General features: G+C 44.5%; 1 protein-coding gene across 2 annotated transcripts in view; it reads left to right on the top strand.

The window, feature by feature from the left end:
* The window catches only part of GTF2H1 (general transcription factor IIH subunit 1), a 173,418-nt gene that overhangs the window by 63,663 nt on the left and 94,720 nt on the right, over positions 1-15,035 (top strand). For both annotated transcript variants that reach the window (XM_053720664.1, XM_053720663.1), the window contains exons 7-10: positions 6,283-6,362; positions 8,778-8,905; positions 9,948-10,035; positions 10,445-10,533. In XM_053720664.1, coding sequence (XP_053576639.1) covers positions 6,283-6,362; positions 8,778-8,905; positions 9,948-10,035; positions 10,445-10,533 — 385 coding nt within the window. The remainder of the gene's footprint in view (positions 1-6,282; positions 6,363-8,777; positions 8,906-9,947; positions 10,036-10,444; positions 10,534-15,035) is intronic.

The following is a 15,035-nucleotide window of genomic DNA, read 5'->3' as shown; positions in this document are numbered from 1 at the left end:
TTTCTGTGCTTCTTATAGGCACAGTTCGTTTTCATATTATTGTAAATTACTTGAAAAGCATTTCCAAGTTGCTAGTTTATTGCTAGTGTGTTAAACATGTCTGATTCAGAGGAAGATACATGTGCTATATGTGCTAATGCCAAAGTGGAGCCCAATAGAAATTTATGTACTAATTGTATTGATGTTACTTTAAATAAAAATCAATCTGTACAAACTGAACATATTTCACCTAACAACGAGGGGAGAGTTATGCCGACTAACTCGCCTCACGTGTCAGTACCTGCATCTCCCGCTCGGGAGGTGCGTGATATTGTAGCGCCGAGTACATCTGGGCGGCCATTTCAAATCACATTACAGGATATGGCTACTGTTATGACTGAAGTTTTGGCTAAATTACCAGAACTTAGAGGCAAGCGTGATCACTCTGGGGTGAGAACAGAGTGCGCTGATAATATTAGGGCCATGTCAGACACTGCGTCACAGGTGGCAGAACATGAGGACGGAGAACTTCATTCTGTGGGTGACGGTTCTGATCCAAACAGACTGGATTCAGATATTTCAAATTTTAAATTTAAGCTGGAAAACCTCCGTGTATTACTAGGGGAGGTGTTAGCGGCTCTGAATGATTGTAACACAGTTGCAATACCAGAGAAAATGTGTAGGTTGGATAAATATTTTGCGGTACCGGCGAGTACTGATGTTTTTCCTATACCTAAGAGACTTACTGAAATTGTTACTAAGGAGTGGGATAGGCCCGGTGTGCCGTTCTCACCTCCTCCGATATTTAGAAAAATGTTTCCAATACACGCCACCACACGGGACTTATGGCAAACGGTCCCTAAGGTGGAGGGAGCAGTTTCTACTTTAGCTAAGCGTACCACTATCCCGGTGGAGGATAGCTGTGCTTTTTCAGATCCAATGGATAAGAAATTAGAGGGTTACCTTAAGAAAATGTTTGTTCAACAAGGTTTTATATTGCAACCTCTTGCATGTATTGCGCCTGTCATGGCTGCAGCAGCATTTTGGTTTGAGTCTCTGGAAGAGACACTTCAATCATCTACACTAGATGAGATTACACACAAACTTAAAGCCCTTAAGTTAGCTAACTCATTTATTTCAGATGCCGTAGTACATTTAACTAAACTTACGGCTAAGAATTCCGGATTTGCCATTCAGGCACGCAGAGCACTGTGGCTAAAATCCTGGTCAGCTGATGTTACTTCTAAATCTAAATTGCTTAATATACCTTTCAAAGGGCAGACCTTATTCGGGCCCGGGTTGAAAGAGATTATCGCTGACATTACAGGAGGTAAAGGCCATGCCCTGCCTCAGGACAAAGCCAAACCTAGGGCTAGACAGTCTAATTTTCGTTCCTTTCGTAATTTCAAAGCAGGAACAGCATCAACTTCCTCTGCACCAAAACAGGAAGGAGCTGTTGCTCGCTACAGACAAGGCTGGAAACCTAACCAGTCCTGGAACAAGGGCAAGCAGGCCAGGAAACCTGCTGCTGCCCCTAAGACAGCATGAATCGAGGGCCCCCGATCCGGGACCGGATCTAGTAGGGGGCAGACTTTCTCTCTTCGCCCAGGCTTGGGCAAGAGATGTTCAGGATCCCTGGGCGTTAGAGATCATATCTCAGGGATACCTTCTGGACTTCAAATCCTCTCCCCCAAGAGGGAGATTTCATCTGTCAAGGTTGTCAACAAACCAAATAAAGAAAGAAGCGTTCCTACGCTGCGTACAAGATCTTTTATTAATGGGAGTGATCCATCCAGTTCCGCGGTCGGAACAAGGACAAGGGTTTTACTCAAATCTGTTTGTAGTTCCCAAAAAAGAGGGAACTTTCAGGCCAATCTTGGATTTAAAGATCCTAAACAAATTCCTAAGAGTTCCATCGTTCAAGATGGAAACTATTCGAACAATTTTGCCCATGATCCAAGAGGGTCAGTACATGACCACAGTGGATTTAAAGGATGCTTACCTTCACATACCGATTCACAGAAGTCATTTCCGGTATCTAAGGTTTGCCTTTCTAGACAGGCATTACCAGTTTGTAGCTCTTCCATTCGGATTGGCTACGGCTCCAAGAATCTTCACAAAGGTTCTGGGTACTCTTCTGGCGGTACTAAGACCGCGAGGAATTTCGGTAGCTCCGTACCTAGACGACATTCTGATACAAGCTTCAAGCTTTCAAACTGCCAAGTCTCATACAGAGTTAGTACTGGCATTTCTAAGGTCGCATGGATGGAAGGTGAACGAAAAGAAGAGTTCTCTCTTTCCACTCACAAGAGTTCCCTTCTTAGGGACTCTGATAGATTCTGTAGAAATGAAGATTTACCTGACAGAAAACAGGTTAACAAAGCTTCAAAATGCATGCCGTGTCCTTCATTCCATTCAACACCCGTCAGTAGCTCAATGCATGGAGGTGATCGGCTTAATGGTAGCGGCAATGGACATAGTACCTTTTGCACGCCTACATCTCAGACCGCTGCAATTGTGCATGCTAAGTCAGTGGAATGGGGATTACTCAGATTTGTCCCCCACTCTGAATCTGAATCAAGAGACCAGAAATTCTCTTCTATGGTGGCTTTATCGGCCACACCTGTCCAGGGGGATGCCATTCAGCAGGCCAGACTGGACAATTGTAACAACAGACGCCAGCCTACTAGGTTGGGGCGCTGTCTGGAATTCTCTGAAGGCTCAGGGACTATGGAATCAGGAGGAGAGTCTCCTTCCAATAAACATTCTGGAATTGAGAGCAGTTCTCAATGCCCTTCTGGCTTGGCCCCAGTTAACAACTCGGGGGTTCATCAGGTTTCAGTCGGACAACATCACGACTGTAGCTTACATCAACCATCAGGGAGGGACAAGAAGCTCCCTAGCAATGATGGAAGTATCAAAGATAATTCGCTGGGCAGAGTCTCACTCTTGCCACCTGTCTGCAATCCACATCCCGGGAGTGGAGAACTGGGAGGCGGATTTCTTAAGTCGTCAGACTTTTCATCCGGGGGAGTGGGAACTTCATCCGGAGGTCTTTGCCCAGATACTTCGACGTTGGGGCAAACCAGAGATAGATCTCATGGCGTCTCGTCAGAACGCCAAGCTTCCTCGCTACGGGTCCAGATCCAGGGATCCGGGAGCGGTTCTGATAGATGCTTTGACAGCACCTTGGACCTTCGGGATGGCTTATGTGTTTCCACCCTTCCCGATGCTTCCTCGATTAATTGCCAGAATCAAACAGGAGAAAGCATCAGTGATTCTAATAGCACCTGCATGGCCACGCAGGACTTGGTATGCAGATCTAGTGGACATGTCATCCTGTCCGCCTTGGTCTCTACCTCTGAAAACAGGACCTTCTGATCCAGGGTCCATTCAAACATCAAAATCTAACTTCTCTGAAGCTGACTGCTTGGAAATTGAACGCTTGATTTTATCAAAACGTGGTTTTTCTGAGCCAGTTATTGATACCTTAATACAGGCTAGGAAGCCTGTTACCAGAAGGATTTACCATAAAATATGGCGTAAATACTTATATTGGTGCGAATCCAAGAGTTACTCATGGAGTAAGGTTAGGATTCCAAGGATATTGTCTTTTCTACAAGAAGGTTTAGAAAAGGGGTTATCCGCTAGTTCTTTAAAGGGACAGATTTCAGCTCTGTCCATTCTTTTACACAAACGTCTGTCAAGTTCCGGACGTTCAAGCTTTTTGTCAGGCTTTAGCTAGGATCAAGCCTGTGTTTAAAACTGTTGCTCCGCCATGGAGTTTGAACTTAGTTCTTAATGTTTTACAGGGTGTTCCGTTTGAACCCCTTCATTCCATTGATATCAAATTGTTATCTTGGAAAGTTCTGTTTTTAATGGCTATTTCCTCGGCTCGAAGAGTTTCTGAGTTATCTGCCTTACATTGTGATTCTCCTTATCTGATTTTTCATTCAGACAAGGTAGTTCTGCGTACTAAACCTGGGTTCCTACCTAAGGTGGTCACTAACAGGAATATCAATCAAGAGATTGTTGTTCCATCTTTGTGTCCTAATCCTTCCTCGAAGAAGGAACGTCTGCTACACAATCTAGATGTAGTCCGTGCCCTGAAATTTTATCTACAGGCAACTAAGGATTTTCGTCAAACGTTTTCCCTGTTTGTCGTTTATTCTGGTCAGAGGAGAGGTCAAAAAGCTTCGGCTACCTCTCTCTCTTTTTGGCTTCGTAGAATAATACGATTAACCTATGAGACTGCTGGACAGCAGCCTCCTGAAAGAATTACAGCTCATTCTACTAGAGCTGTGGCTTCCACTTGGGCCTTTAAGAATGAGGCTTCTGTTGAACAGATTTGCAAGGCTGCAACTTGGTCTTCTCTTCATACTTTTTCCAAATTTTACAAATTTGACACTTTTGCTTCTTCGGAGGCTGTTTTTGGGAGAAAGGTTCTTCAGGCAGTGGTTCCCTCCGTATAAAGAGCCTGCCTGTCCCTCCCGTCATCCGTGTACTTTTGCTTTGGTATTGGTATCCCAGAAGTAATGATGACCCGTGGACTGACCACACTTAACAGGAGAAAACAAAATTTATGCTTACCTGATAAATTCATTTCTCCTGTAGTGTGGTCAGTCCACGGCCCGCCCTGTTTTTTTTTTTGGATTATACTCCAGTCACCACTACACCCTTGGGCTTCTCCTTTCTCGTTGGTCCTTTGGTCGAATGACTGGAGGTGACGTAGAGGGGAGGAGCTATATAGCAGCTCTGCTGGGTGAATCCTCTTGCACTTCCTGTAGGGGAGGAGATAATATCCCAGAAGTAATGATGACCCGTGGACTGACCACACTACAGGAGAAATGAATTTATCAGGTAAGCATAAATTTTGTTTTTGTCTAAGCAGGGTTTTTCTGACTTGGTCATAGAGACCATGATTCAGGCTAGCAAGCCTGTAACTAGAAAGATTTCCCATAAGATATGGCGTAAATATCTCTTTGGTGTGAATCCAAGAGCTACTCATGGAGTAGAGTTAGGATTCCTAGAATTTTGTCTTTTCTCCAAGAGGGTTTGGAGAAACTGCTTATCGACTAGTTCCCTGAAGGGTCTTATCTCGGCATTATCTATTTTGTTACACAAATGTCTGGCAGATGTACAATCATTTTGTCAGGCCTTGGTCAGGATCAGGCCTGTGTTCAAGCCAGTTACTCCTCCATGGAGTCTGAATTTAGTTCTTAAACTTCTTCAAGGGGTTCCGTTTGAGCATATGCGTTCCTTCTATTATTAAGTTATCTTGAACATTTTATTTCTTGTTTCCTCTGCTTGTAGAGTGTCAGAGCTCTCGGCATTGCAGTATGAGTCTCCTTACCTTATTTTCCATTCAGATAAGGTAGTTTTATGTACTATATTAGGATTTCTTCCTACGGTTGTTTCCTATCGGAACATTAATCAGGAGATTGTTCCTTCCTAATCCTCCTTCACAGAAGGAACGACTCTGTACAATTTGGACGTGGTCCGTGCTTTTAAAGTTTTTCTCCTGCAGGCGACTAAGGATTTTCTTCAGTCGTTTTTTTGTTGTTTTCTCAGGAAAACGTAGGAGACAGAAGCCTGTGGCTACTTCTTTCTTTTTGACTGAAGAGTATCATACGTTTTGTATATGAGTCTGCTGGACAGCAGCCTCTAGAGAGAGTTACGACTCATTCCACGAGGGCTGTTGCTTCCTCATGGGCATTCAAGAATGAAGCATCTGTGGAACAGATTTGCAAGGCTGCAACTTGGTCCTCTCTTCACACTTTTTCAAAGTTCTTCAAATTTGATACTTTTATTTCGGCTGAGGCCGCTTTTGGGAGAAAGGTTCTTCAAACAGTGGTGCCTTCAGTTTAGGTTACCTGTCTTGTCCCTCCCGTATCATCTGTGTACTCTAGCTTGGGTATTGAATCCCATTAGTAATTAAGATGATCCGTGGACTTGTGTCTTAAAAAACAAAAGAAAATTTATGCTTACTTTATAAATTTATTTATTTTTTGACACGATGAGTCCACGGCCCGCACCCTGTTATTTTAGACAGGTTGTGTGTTATTGTAAACTTCAGACACCTCTGCACCTTGGCTTTTCCTTTCTCTTCCTAACTTAAGTCGAATGACTGGAGTGGGGGGGAAGGGAGGAGCTATTTAACAGCTCTGCTGTGGTGCTCTTTGCCTCCTCCTGCTGACCAGGAGGTGAATATCCCATTAGTAATTAAGATGATCCGTGGACTCATTGTGTCAAAAAAGAAATACATTTATCAGGTAAGCATAAATTTTCTTTTTTTCTTCTTAGGTTTAAAGTCGATGGTCTCTCAAGGGGTGAGAAATCCGATGTTAGATTTGTTGGCTCTGGAAGACAAATGCTTGGATGAGGTATGAAATGTTTTTTAGTATTTGGAGTATTCAGTCACAAAGAAATTTGAAAGAATTTAACAAATTATTTAACCTGATGTTTTCTGTCCAGTTAATTGTGTCACCCAATAATACACACTATGGAATATAATAATTCATAGCAGCACCCACAATAGTATTTTCTTGCTAATGGCTAAAATAGGGCCGCTCATATTGTATGAGGCATAGGGGCTGGGTCAGACCAAAACAAGTATTGTAGAACCTCAGAGATTATATTGCACAGTTGTGCAAAAGGCCAATATTTATAACTTGTTCATCTGTAGATAGATATGCTGGAGCACTAAACCTTAAATTTCTAGTGTACACTGGTGCAAATCTGCCTAGTGTCTGCACTGTGTGCTCGGCTCACCTGCCTAGTGTCTGCACTGTGTGCTCGGCTCACCTGCCTAGTGCCTGCACTGTGTGCTCAGCTCACCTGCCTAGTGTCTGCACTGTGTGCTCGGCTCACCTGCCTAGTGTCTGCACTGTGTGCTCGGCTGTACTGTGTGCTCGGCTCACCTGCCTAGTGTCTGTACTGTGTGCTCGTCTGCACTGTGTGCTTGGCTCCCCTGCCTAGTGTCTGCACTGTGTGCTTGGCTCCCCTGCCTAGTGTCTGCACTGTGTGCTTGGCTCCCCTGCCTAGTGTCTGCACTGTGTGCTCGGCTCCCCTGCCTAGTGTCTGCACTGTGTGCTCGGCTCCCCTGCCTAGTGTCTGCACTGTGTGCTTGGCTCCCCTGCCTAGTGTCTGCACTGTGTGCTCGGCTCCCCTGCCTAGTATCTGCACTGTGTGCTCGGCTCCCCTGCCTAGTGTCTGCACTGTGTGCTCGGCTCCCCTGCCTAGTGTCTGCACTGTGTGCTCGGCTCCCCTGCCTAGTGTCTGCACTGTGTGCTCGGCTCCCCTGCCTAGTGTCTGCACTGTGTGCTCGGCTCCCCTGCCTAGTGTCTGCACTGTGTGCTCGGCTCCCCTGCCTAGTGTCTGCACTGTGTGCTCGGCTCACCTGCCTAGTGTCTGCACTGTGTGCTCGGCTCCCCTGCCTAGTGTCTGCACTGTGTGCTCGGCTCCCCTGCCTAGTGTCTGCACTGTGTGCTCGGCTCCCCTGCCTAGTGTCTGCACTGTGTGCTCGGCTCCCCTGCCTAGTGTCTGCACTGTGTGCTCGGCTCACCTGCCTAGTGTCTGCACTGAGTGCTCGGCTCACAGTACAGACGAGCACACAGTACAGTGAGCCGAGCACACAGTACAGACACTAGGCAGGTGAGCCGAGCACACAATACAGCCGAGCACACAGTGCAGACACCTAGGCAGGTGTGCCGAGCACACAGTGCAGACACCTAGGCAGGGGAGCCGAGCGCTAAGTGCAGACACTAGGCAGGGGAGCCGAGCGCTCAGTGCAGACCCTAGGCAGGGGAGCCGAGCGCTCAGTGCAGACCCTAGGCAGGGGAGCCGAGCGCTCAGTGCAGGCACTAGGCAGGGGAGCCGAGCGCTCAGTGCAGGCACTAGGCAGGGGAGCCGAGCGCTCAGTGCAGGCACTAGGCAGGGGAGCCGAGCGCTCAGTGCAGGCACTAGGCAGGGGAGCCGAGCGCTCAGTGCAGGCACTAGGCAGGGGAGCCGAGCGCTCAGTGCAGACACTAGGCAGGGGAGCCGAGCGCTCAGTGCAGACACTAGGCAGGGGAGCCGAGCGCTCAGTGCAGGCACTAGGCAGGGGAGCCGAGCGCTCAGTGCAGGCACTAGGCAGGGGAGCCGAGCGCTCAGTGCAGACACTAGGCAGGGGAGCCGAGCGCTCAGTGCAGACACTAGGCAGGGGAGCCGAGCGCTCAGTGCAGACACTAGGCAGGGGAGCCGAGCGCTCAGTGCAGACACTAGGCAGGGGAGCCGAGCGCTCAGTGCAGACACTAGGCAGGGGAGCCGAGCGCTCAGTGCAGGCACTAGGCAGGGGAGCCGAGCGCTCAGTGCAGACACTAGGCAGGGGAGCCGAGCACACAGTGCAGACACTAGGCAGGGGAGCCGAGCGCTCAGTGCAGACACTAGGCAGGGGAGCCGAGCGCTCAGTGCAGACACTAGGCAGGGGAGCCGAGCGCTCAGTGCAGACACTAGGCAGGGGAGCCGAGCGCTCAGTGCAGACACTAGGCAGGGGAGCCGAGCGCTCAGTGCAGACACTAGGCAGGGGAGCCTGTACCTAGCAGCTGGCTCACCTGCCGAGCGCCTGTACCTAGCAGCTGGCTCACCTGCCGAGCGCCTGTACCTAGCAGCTGGCTCACCTGCCGAGCGCCTGTACCTAGCAGCTGGCTCACCTGCCTAGTGTCTGCTTACCTGCTTAATGCCCACCAGAGCAAGTTTAGGTTTGTAATACTTGGTCTATTGTATAAATGATTTTACAGCTATGTTCTGCTTAATTTCAGGGTTATGGAATTTCACCTGTGCCATCTATGTCCAACGCAAAATCTGTGAAGGAGAACAGCAATGCCGCCATTATTAAGAGATTCAATCATCACAGTGCCATGGTGCTGGCTGCCGGGCTCAGAAAAGAGTAGGTTTAATTTTACGGCTCACCAGACATGTTGGAGACTGTTTTTTCCTGACATTTTATCTGCAGCAGTTAAAGCTTTTAGCGTTAAATTCTGCAGTGTCTCAGCAAATGTATATGGGATAAATATGGTCCATAATTATTATTATTAAACATTTGTTTATCTATTGTATGAATATTTGAACTAAAATTATTTTCTCTAGATAATGTATACATTTTAAGGAGATATTAAAAGACCACTAAACAATGTAGCATTGCATAATCAGTAAATGCATAATAAAAAGACAATGCAAAAGCACTTTGTTTGATTTTCAATTGAGCAGTAGATTTCTTTCTGACAACTTTAAAAGTTAGTTATATTTTCCCTTCAAATGCATGTGACAGCTATCAGCCAATCACAAAATGCATATACATATTTTCTGTGAATCCTGCGCATGGTTAGTAGGATCTGATGCCTCAGTGTGTATATATAAAGATTGTGCAAATTTAGATAATGGAAGTAAATTGGAATGTTGTTTAAAACTGTGAGCTCTGTATGAATCATGAAAGTTTAATTTTGGCATGAATGTCCCCTTAATACCCTCCCCCTCAGTGTGGAAGAAAACTTTATTAAGCATTGTCTTTTGTTCTAGAATTTGCATCTACACAAGCTGCTGTTTGCTACATTCTATGGACTCCATATACAAAGCAGCAAATTCTGCCATGGATTCCTTGCGAGCCTGCTTTCTTCAATCTTAAAAAGCAGCCATTATATGATCGCTGCTTGGTAACACCTCCACCATCTCTGAATTGGAGGAGATAAATCTCCTTGCACTTGGCTGTTTGGGGTGATTGACAGGCCATGTTTGAGTGTGAGCAGGGGGCGGTGTCACAAGCTTCCTGTTCCTGCAAAGCCGAGTGGGCAGGTTCCCTAAACGTGAACATTGTTCTCCCTGTGTTTTATAAATTGGGCCATATGTATTGTAGAAGAGGTCAATCTAACTGGGTGCTAAAGTACTCCTGAGCAGTATTAAACAACCTTTTTATGCCATTTCTCTTTTTGCAGGGAAGCACAAAATGACCAACAGAGTGAGACAAGTAGCACAGATGGGAACTCCAGGGACTCTGACTTCTTTCAGCCGCCAATAAAAAAGGTATTGTGGCACCATAATTACTACATTCTGGTTGCCCCTTGATGCGTGCTTCCCATTTGTCCGCCTGCAGTGCAGTGCCCTAATCTAAGATTATTCTACTCAGCAATATTAGTAGCCAACCTATTAGTTACACAGGGTTTTCAAATTCAGTGGGTCTATAGTTAAATAAAAAAGTGAGAATATCATACAATGTATTTGTAATGTGCATGTAAAATATAATCCGATAAGGAACTGCAAAACAATGAATTAATATTTTGCTAATATAATGACGTAATACGTTTGCCTACTGTAAAACGATTGCAGCAATCAGTCTTAATGGATTCAAAACCTTTTTAAACTAGAGTATGTTAATTTATTTCAAGATTTACTGCCCCTTTAAATCTTCCTAAGGTTCTGTTTTTCTTTACAGGTGAAGTTGCAGGAGTCTATTGAATATGAAGATTTAGGTCAGAATAATGGCGTGAAAACTATTGCACTGAATCTTAAAAAATCTGATAGGTAAGATGTGGTATATAGGCCTAAAGCTCACCTGACCTCCTCTCTGTTGACATATTAGTCTGAGAATAATATATACATGTATTTCTTTCTAATGACACAATGAATCCGCGGATCATCTAATTACTATTGGGAATATCACTCCTGTCCAGCAGGAGGCGGCAAAGAGCACCACAGCAAAGCTGTTAAATATCACCTCCCTTAACTCCAAACCCAGTCATTCTCTTTGTAAAGTTAGGTGTTAGGAAAAGATTCTTCAAGAAAGATTTTATTATTTTTTAAGCAGTGCTAGATTGTTCTGCTTTGCTCTAGGGTGTAGCTGTAGTCCATATCAGTCTCTTCAGTAGAGCAGTTGTGGCTTTAAAACAATGGGAACTTGTGCGACATAATTCTCACTGCACCTCCCATGTATTTAAGCTGCCCTATCCATGCAAGCCTGAGTAAGATTACTCAGTCTTTGTTTCTACCCACAGGTCCATGTGAGGGAACTGGCCTCTCAAAGTGAATGTCAATTTTGATGCTAAAGTGCCCAGTTTTTAAAAATTTGATCAAAAACAGGGGCACATTAATTCATCAAAATTTACATTTCACCCCTGTTGTGAAAAAAACTTACCTTTTAATCTTCACAGCAGCTCCAGCTTCCTCTGCCCATCGCAAAGCCTCTTCCTGGGTCTAAAATGAGGAATCCGGCTTCCACCAATCACGGCTTTGAATCAGACACTGATTCCCCTGGGGGGGGGGGAGCCGTGATTGGAGGATGACCGATCTGTCATTTCTGACGTCAGAAATGGCTTGCAACAACCGGAGGAAGCTGGAGCTGCTGTCAAGAGTAAAAGGTAAGTATTTCTTCACAACACAAGTGAAATGTAAATTTTGATGAATTAAAGTGCCCCTGTTTTTAATCGAATTTTTAAAAACCAGGCACTTTAGCATCAAAATTGACATTCACTTTAAGATAAGTGCTAACTTTGTTTTTCTGGGACATGCAGAGAAAAAGTATAGTACTTTTACTTTCATTGACCTTGGCCTCTTCCATTTAGGTCGGATCTTCTGTTTCAAGGTCCGTTTTTCCCATCAGGATTTCAAATCATTAAATTTGAAGGTATGGGAATTGAAAGCCTAGTGCTTAGTTGTAGAGGTTTCTCTGACTCAGTGATTAATACTATGTTAAAGGCTCATAAATCTGTTTTTAGAAAGATTTATTATCGAGTTTGGAAGACTTATTTTCATGGTGTTCTTTTCATAAATTCGCTTTGGCATTCTTTTAGAATTCCCAGAATTTTTTCAGTTCCTTCAGGATGGTTTGAATAAGGTTTTGTTTGCAAGTTCCTCTTTGCTCTTTCTGTCTTATTTCACAGAAAGATTGCTAAGCTTCCTGATATTCACTGTTTTTAACAGGCTTTGGTTTGTATCAAGCCTGTCATTAAATCAATCTCTCCTCCTTGGAGTCTTAATTTAGTTTTCTGGGCTTTACAGGCTCCTCCATTTGTACCTATGCATTCTTTGGATATTAAACTACTTTCTTGGAAAGTGTTGTTCCTTTTGGCCATCTCTTCTGCTAGAAGAGTTTCTGAATTATCTACTCTTTATTGTGAATCTCCTTTCTGATTTTTCATCAGGATAAGGCGGTTTTGCGGATTTCATTTAAATTCTTTCCTAAGGTTGTGATTTCAACAACATTAATTGAGAATTTGTTGTCCCTTCCTTTTGTCCTAATCCTAAGAATTATTTGGAGAAATCCTTCCATTCTTTGGATGTGGTAAGAGCTTTGAAATATTATGTTGAAGCTACTAAAGATTTCAGAAAGACTTCTAGTCTATTAGTTATCTTTTCTGGTTCTAGGAAAGGTCAGAGGGCTTCTGACGTTTCCTTGGCTTTGTGGTTAAAGTATTGGTTTCATTCAACATATTTGGGGTCGGGTCAAGCCCCCTCTTTTAGAGAATTACAGTTCATTCTACTAGATAAGTCTCCACTTCATGGGCTTTTTAAGAATGAAGCTTCAGTTGATCAGATTTGCAAAGCAGCAACTTGGTCGTCTTTGCATACATTTACTAAATTCTACCGTTTTTTATGTATTCGTATCTTCGGAAGCAGTTTTTGGTAGAACAGTTCTTCAGGCAGCTGTTTGTTTGATTCTTCTGCTTATGTTTTAATTTTTTTCTTTTCATTTAATGAAAATTAACTTATACTTATCTCAGATACTAGAATGGGCAGAGACTCACATATATACACTGTCAGCCATCCACATTCCGGTTGTGGACAACTGGGAAGCGGACTTCCTTAGCAGGCAGCCCTTTCACCCAGGGAAATGGTCTCTTCACCCGAGGTGTTTGCAGAGATATGCAGCGAGTGGGGGACGCCGGAGATGGATCTCATGGCATCCCGCCTCAATACCAAGCTACCTAGGTACCGGTCAAGTGATCCTCATGCGGAACTGATAGATGCCCTATCAGTACCATGGAGGTTTAGACTCCTATATCTTTCCTCCATTACCGCTTCTTCCTCGTGTGGTCGCTCGCATCAAGCAGGAGGGAACATCCTGTGATTCTGATTGCTCCGTCGTGGCCACGAAGGACGTGGTTTGCGGATCTGGTGGGGATGTCAATCTCCTCAGTGGAGGTTACCTTGTTGCAAAGATCTGCTGATACAGGGTCCCTTCATTCATCAAAATCTAGATTCTCTGAGGTTGAACGCTTAGTCTTAGTCAAGAGAGGGTTTTCTGAAAGTGTTAGCGACACTCTGGTTCAAGCTTGTAAGCCAGTTACTCGTCGTATCTACCCTAAAGTGTGGAGGACTTGCTTGCACTGGTGTCAAGAGCATGGCTTTTCCGGTCATAAGGTTAAGGTTGCCAGAATTGTATCTTTTCTCCAGGATGGACTGGAGAAGGGTCTATCTGCTAGTTCCCTGAAGGGACAGATATCTACCCTGTCGGTGTTACTACACAAAAGATTGACTGAGCTTCCAGATGTGCAGTCCTTTGTTAAGGCTTTGGCTAGGATCAGACCCGTGTTCAAATCTGGGGCTCTGCTTTGGAGCCTCAATCTTGTTCTTAGTGTTTTGCAGCAGGCTCTGTTTGAGCCTATGCATACTGTTGAAATTAAATTGTTGTCTTGGAAGGTTCTTTTTTTGTTGGATATTGCTTCTGCATGCAGAGTTTGAGATTTCTGCTTTGCAATGTGATTCCCCTTAGCTGGTGTTCCCCTGATAAGGCGGTTTTACGCACTAAATTAGGGTTCCTCCCTAAGGTGGTGTTGAATCGTAACATTAATCAAGAAATTGTTGTTCCTTCCTTGTGTCCTAATCTTTCTTCAGAGAAAGAATGTTTGCTTCACAATCTAGATGTGGTTCGTGCCTTGAACTTTTATCTTCAGGCTACTAAGGAATTCAGATAAATCTTTCTCTTCGTTTGTCATCTATGCGGGGAAGCGTAAGGGGCAGAAGGCTACTACTTCTATCTTTCTGGTTGAGGAGTGTCCGCTTAGCTTATGAGACAGCGGGATGACAGCCTCCTGAGAGGATAAAGGCTCATTCCACTAGAGTGGTGGCTTCCTCTTGGGCCTTTAAGAACGAGGCCTCAATGGATCAGATTTGTAAGGCTGCTACTTGGTCTTCCTTACATACTTTTTCTAAATTTTACAAGTTTTGCAGGCTGTGGTGCACTCAGAATAGGGTCCGCATCTTTTTTTTCTATTCCCTCCTGTTATTCATTCAGTGTCCTTTGGAGCTTGGGTATAGTTTTCCCAACAGTAAGGAATGAAGTTGTGGACTCTCCCTGCCTTATGGAAGCAAAACATAATTTATGCTTACCAGATAAGTTCCTTTCCTTCCTGGCAGGGAGAGTTAATAACCCCGCCCGTAATTTATTTTTATGATGGTCAGCGCCTTTTATACCCTGATATTTCTCCTACTTTTCCTTGTTCCCTCGGCAGAATGACTGGGGGATATGGGAAGTGGGAGGGATATTTAAGCCTTTGGCTGGGGTTTCTTTTGCCTCCTCCTTGTGGCCAGGAAGGAAATGAATTTATCTGGTAAGCATAAATTATGTTTTTCTAGAAAAATGTAAATTCCTATTGGAATTTGTCAGGAAAGAAATTTTAAGGTGCACAGTAGAAATCATAATCTGCACTACACATGCAAAAACACTGAAATTCATATTTAGAATACAAAAGTAAGAGGGTATGTTTTTTTATGTATTCGATCCGAAGTGAAACCAGAGCATAGCCAGTAACCGGTTTTACTAAGGCTCCACTGTTGCACAAGAAACTAACTTAAATGGGATGAAAGGCCTTAGACATCAGCAGTCTGTAGTTGAATACACAGCTGTAGACACTCGCCCACTCTTTATTTTACTTGTTTTTAGGGGCTTTTCTGCCACTATTTGCTCCCTAAGCCCTCCTAGTCACCTGTTGGGCTTTGGCTCCTATCAGTTGTCAGATTTTATCTATGAATAGCCAATCCCTTGCGACTCAAATTGCAGTATATACTCCACAAGAACCCTATCTGGA

Source organism: Bombina bombina, chromosome 7, assembly GCF_027579735.1.
Source record: "Bombina bombina isolate aBomBom1 chromosome 7, aBomBom1.pri, whole genome shotgun sequence".
Taxonomy (NCBI): domain Eukaryota; kingdom Metazoa; phylum Chordata; class Amphibia; order Anura; family Bombinatoridae; genus Bombina; species Bombina bombina.
This window is presented reverse-complemented; position numbering and strand designations above follow the sequence as displayed.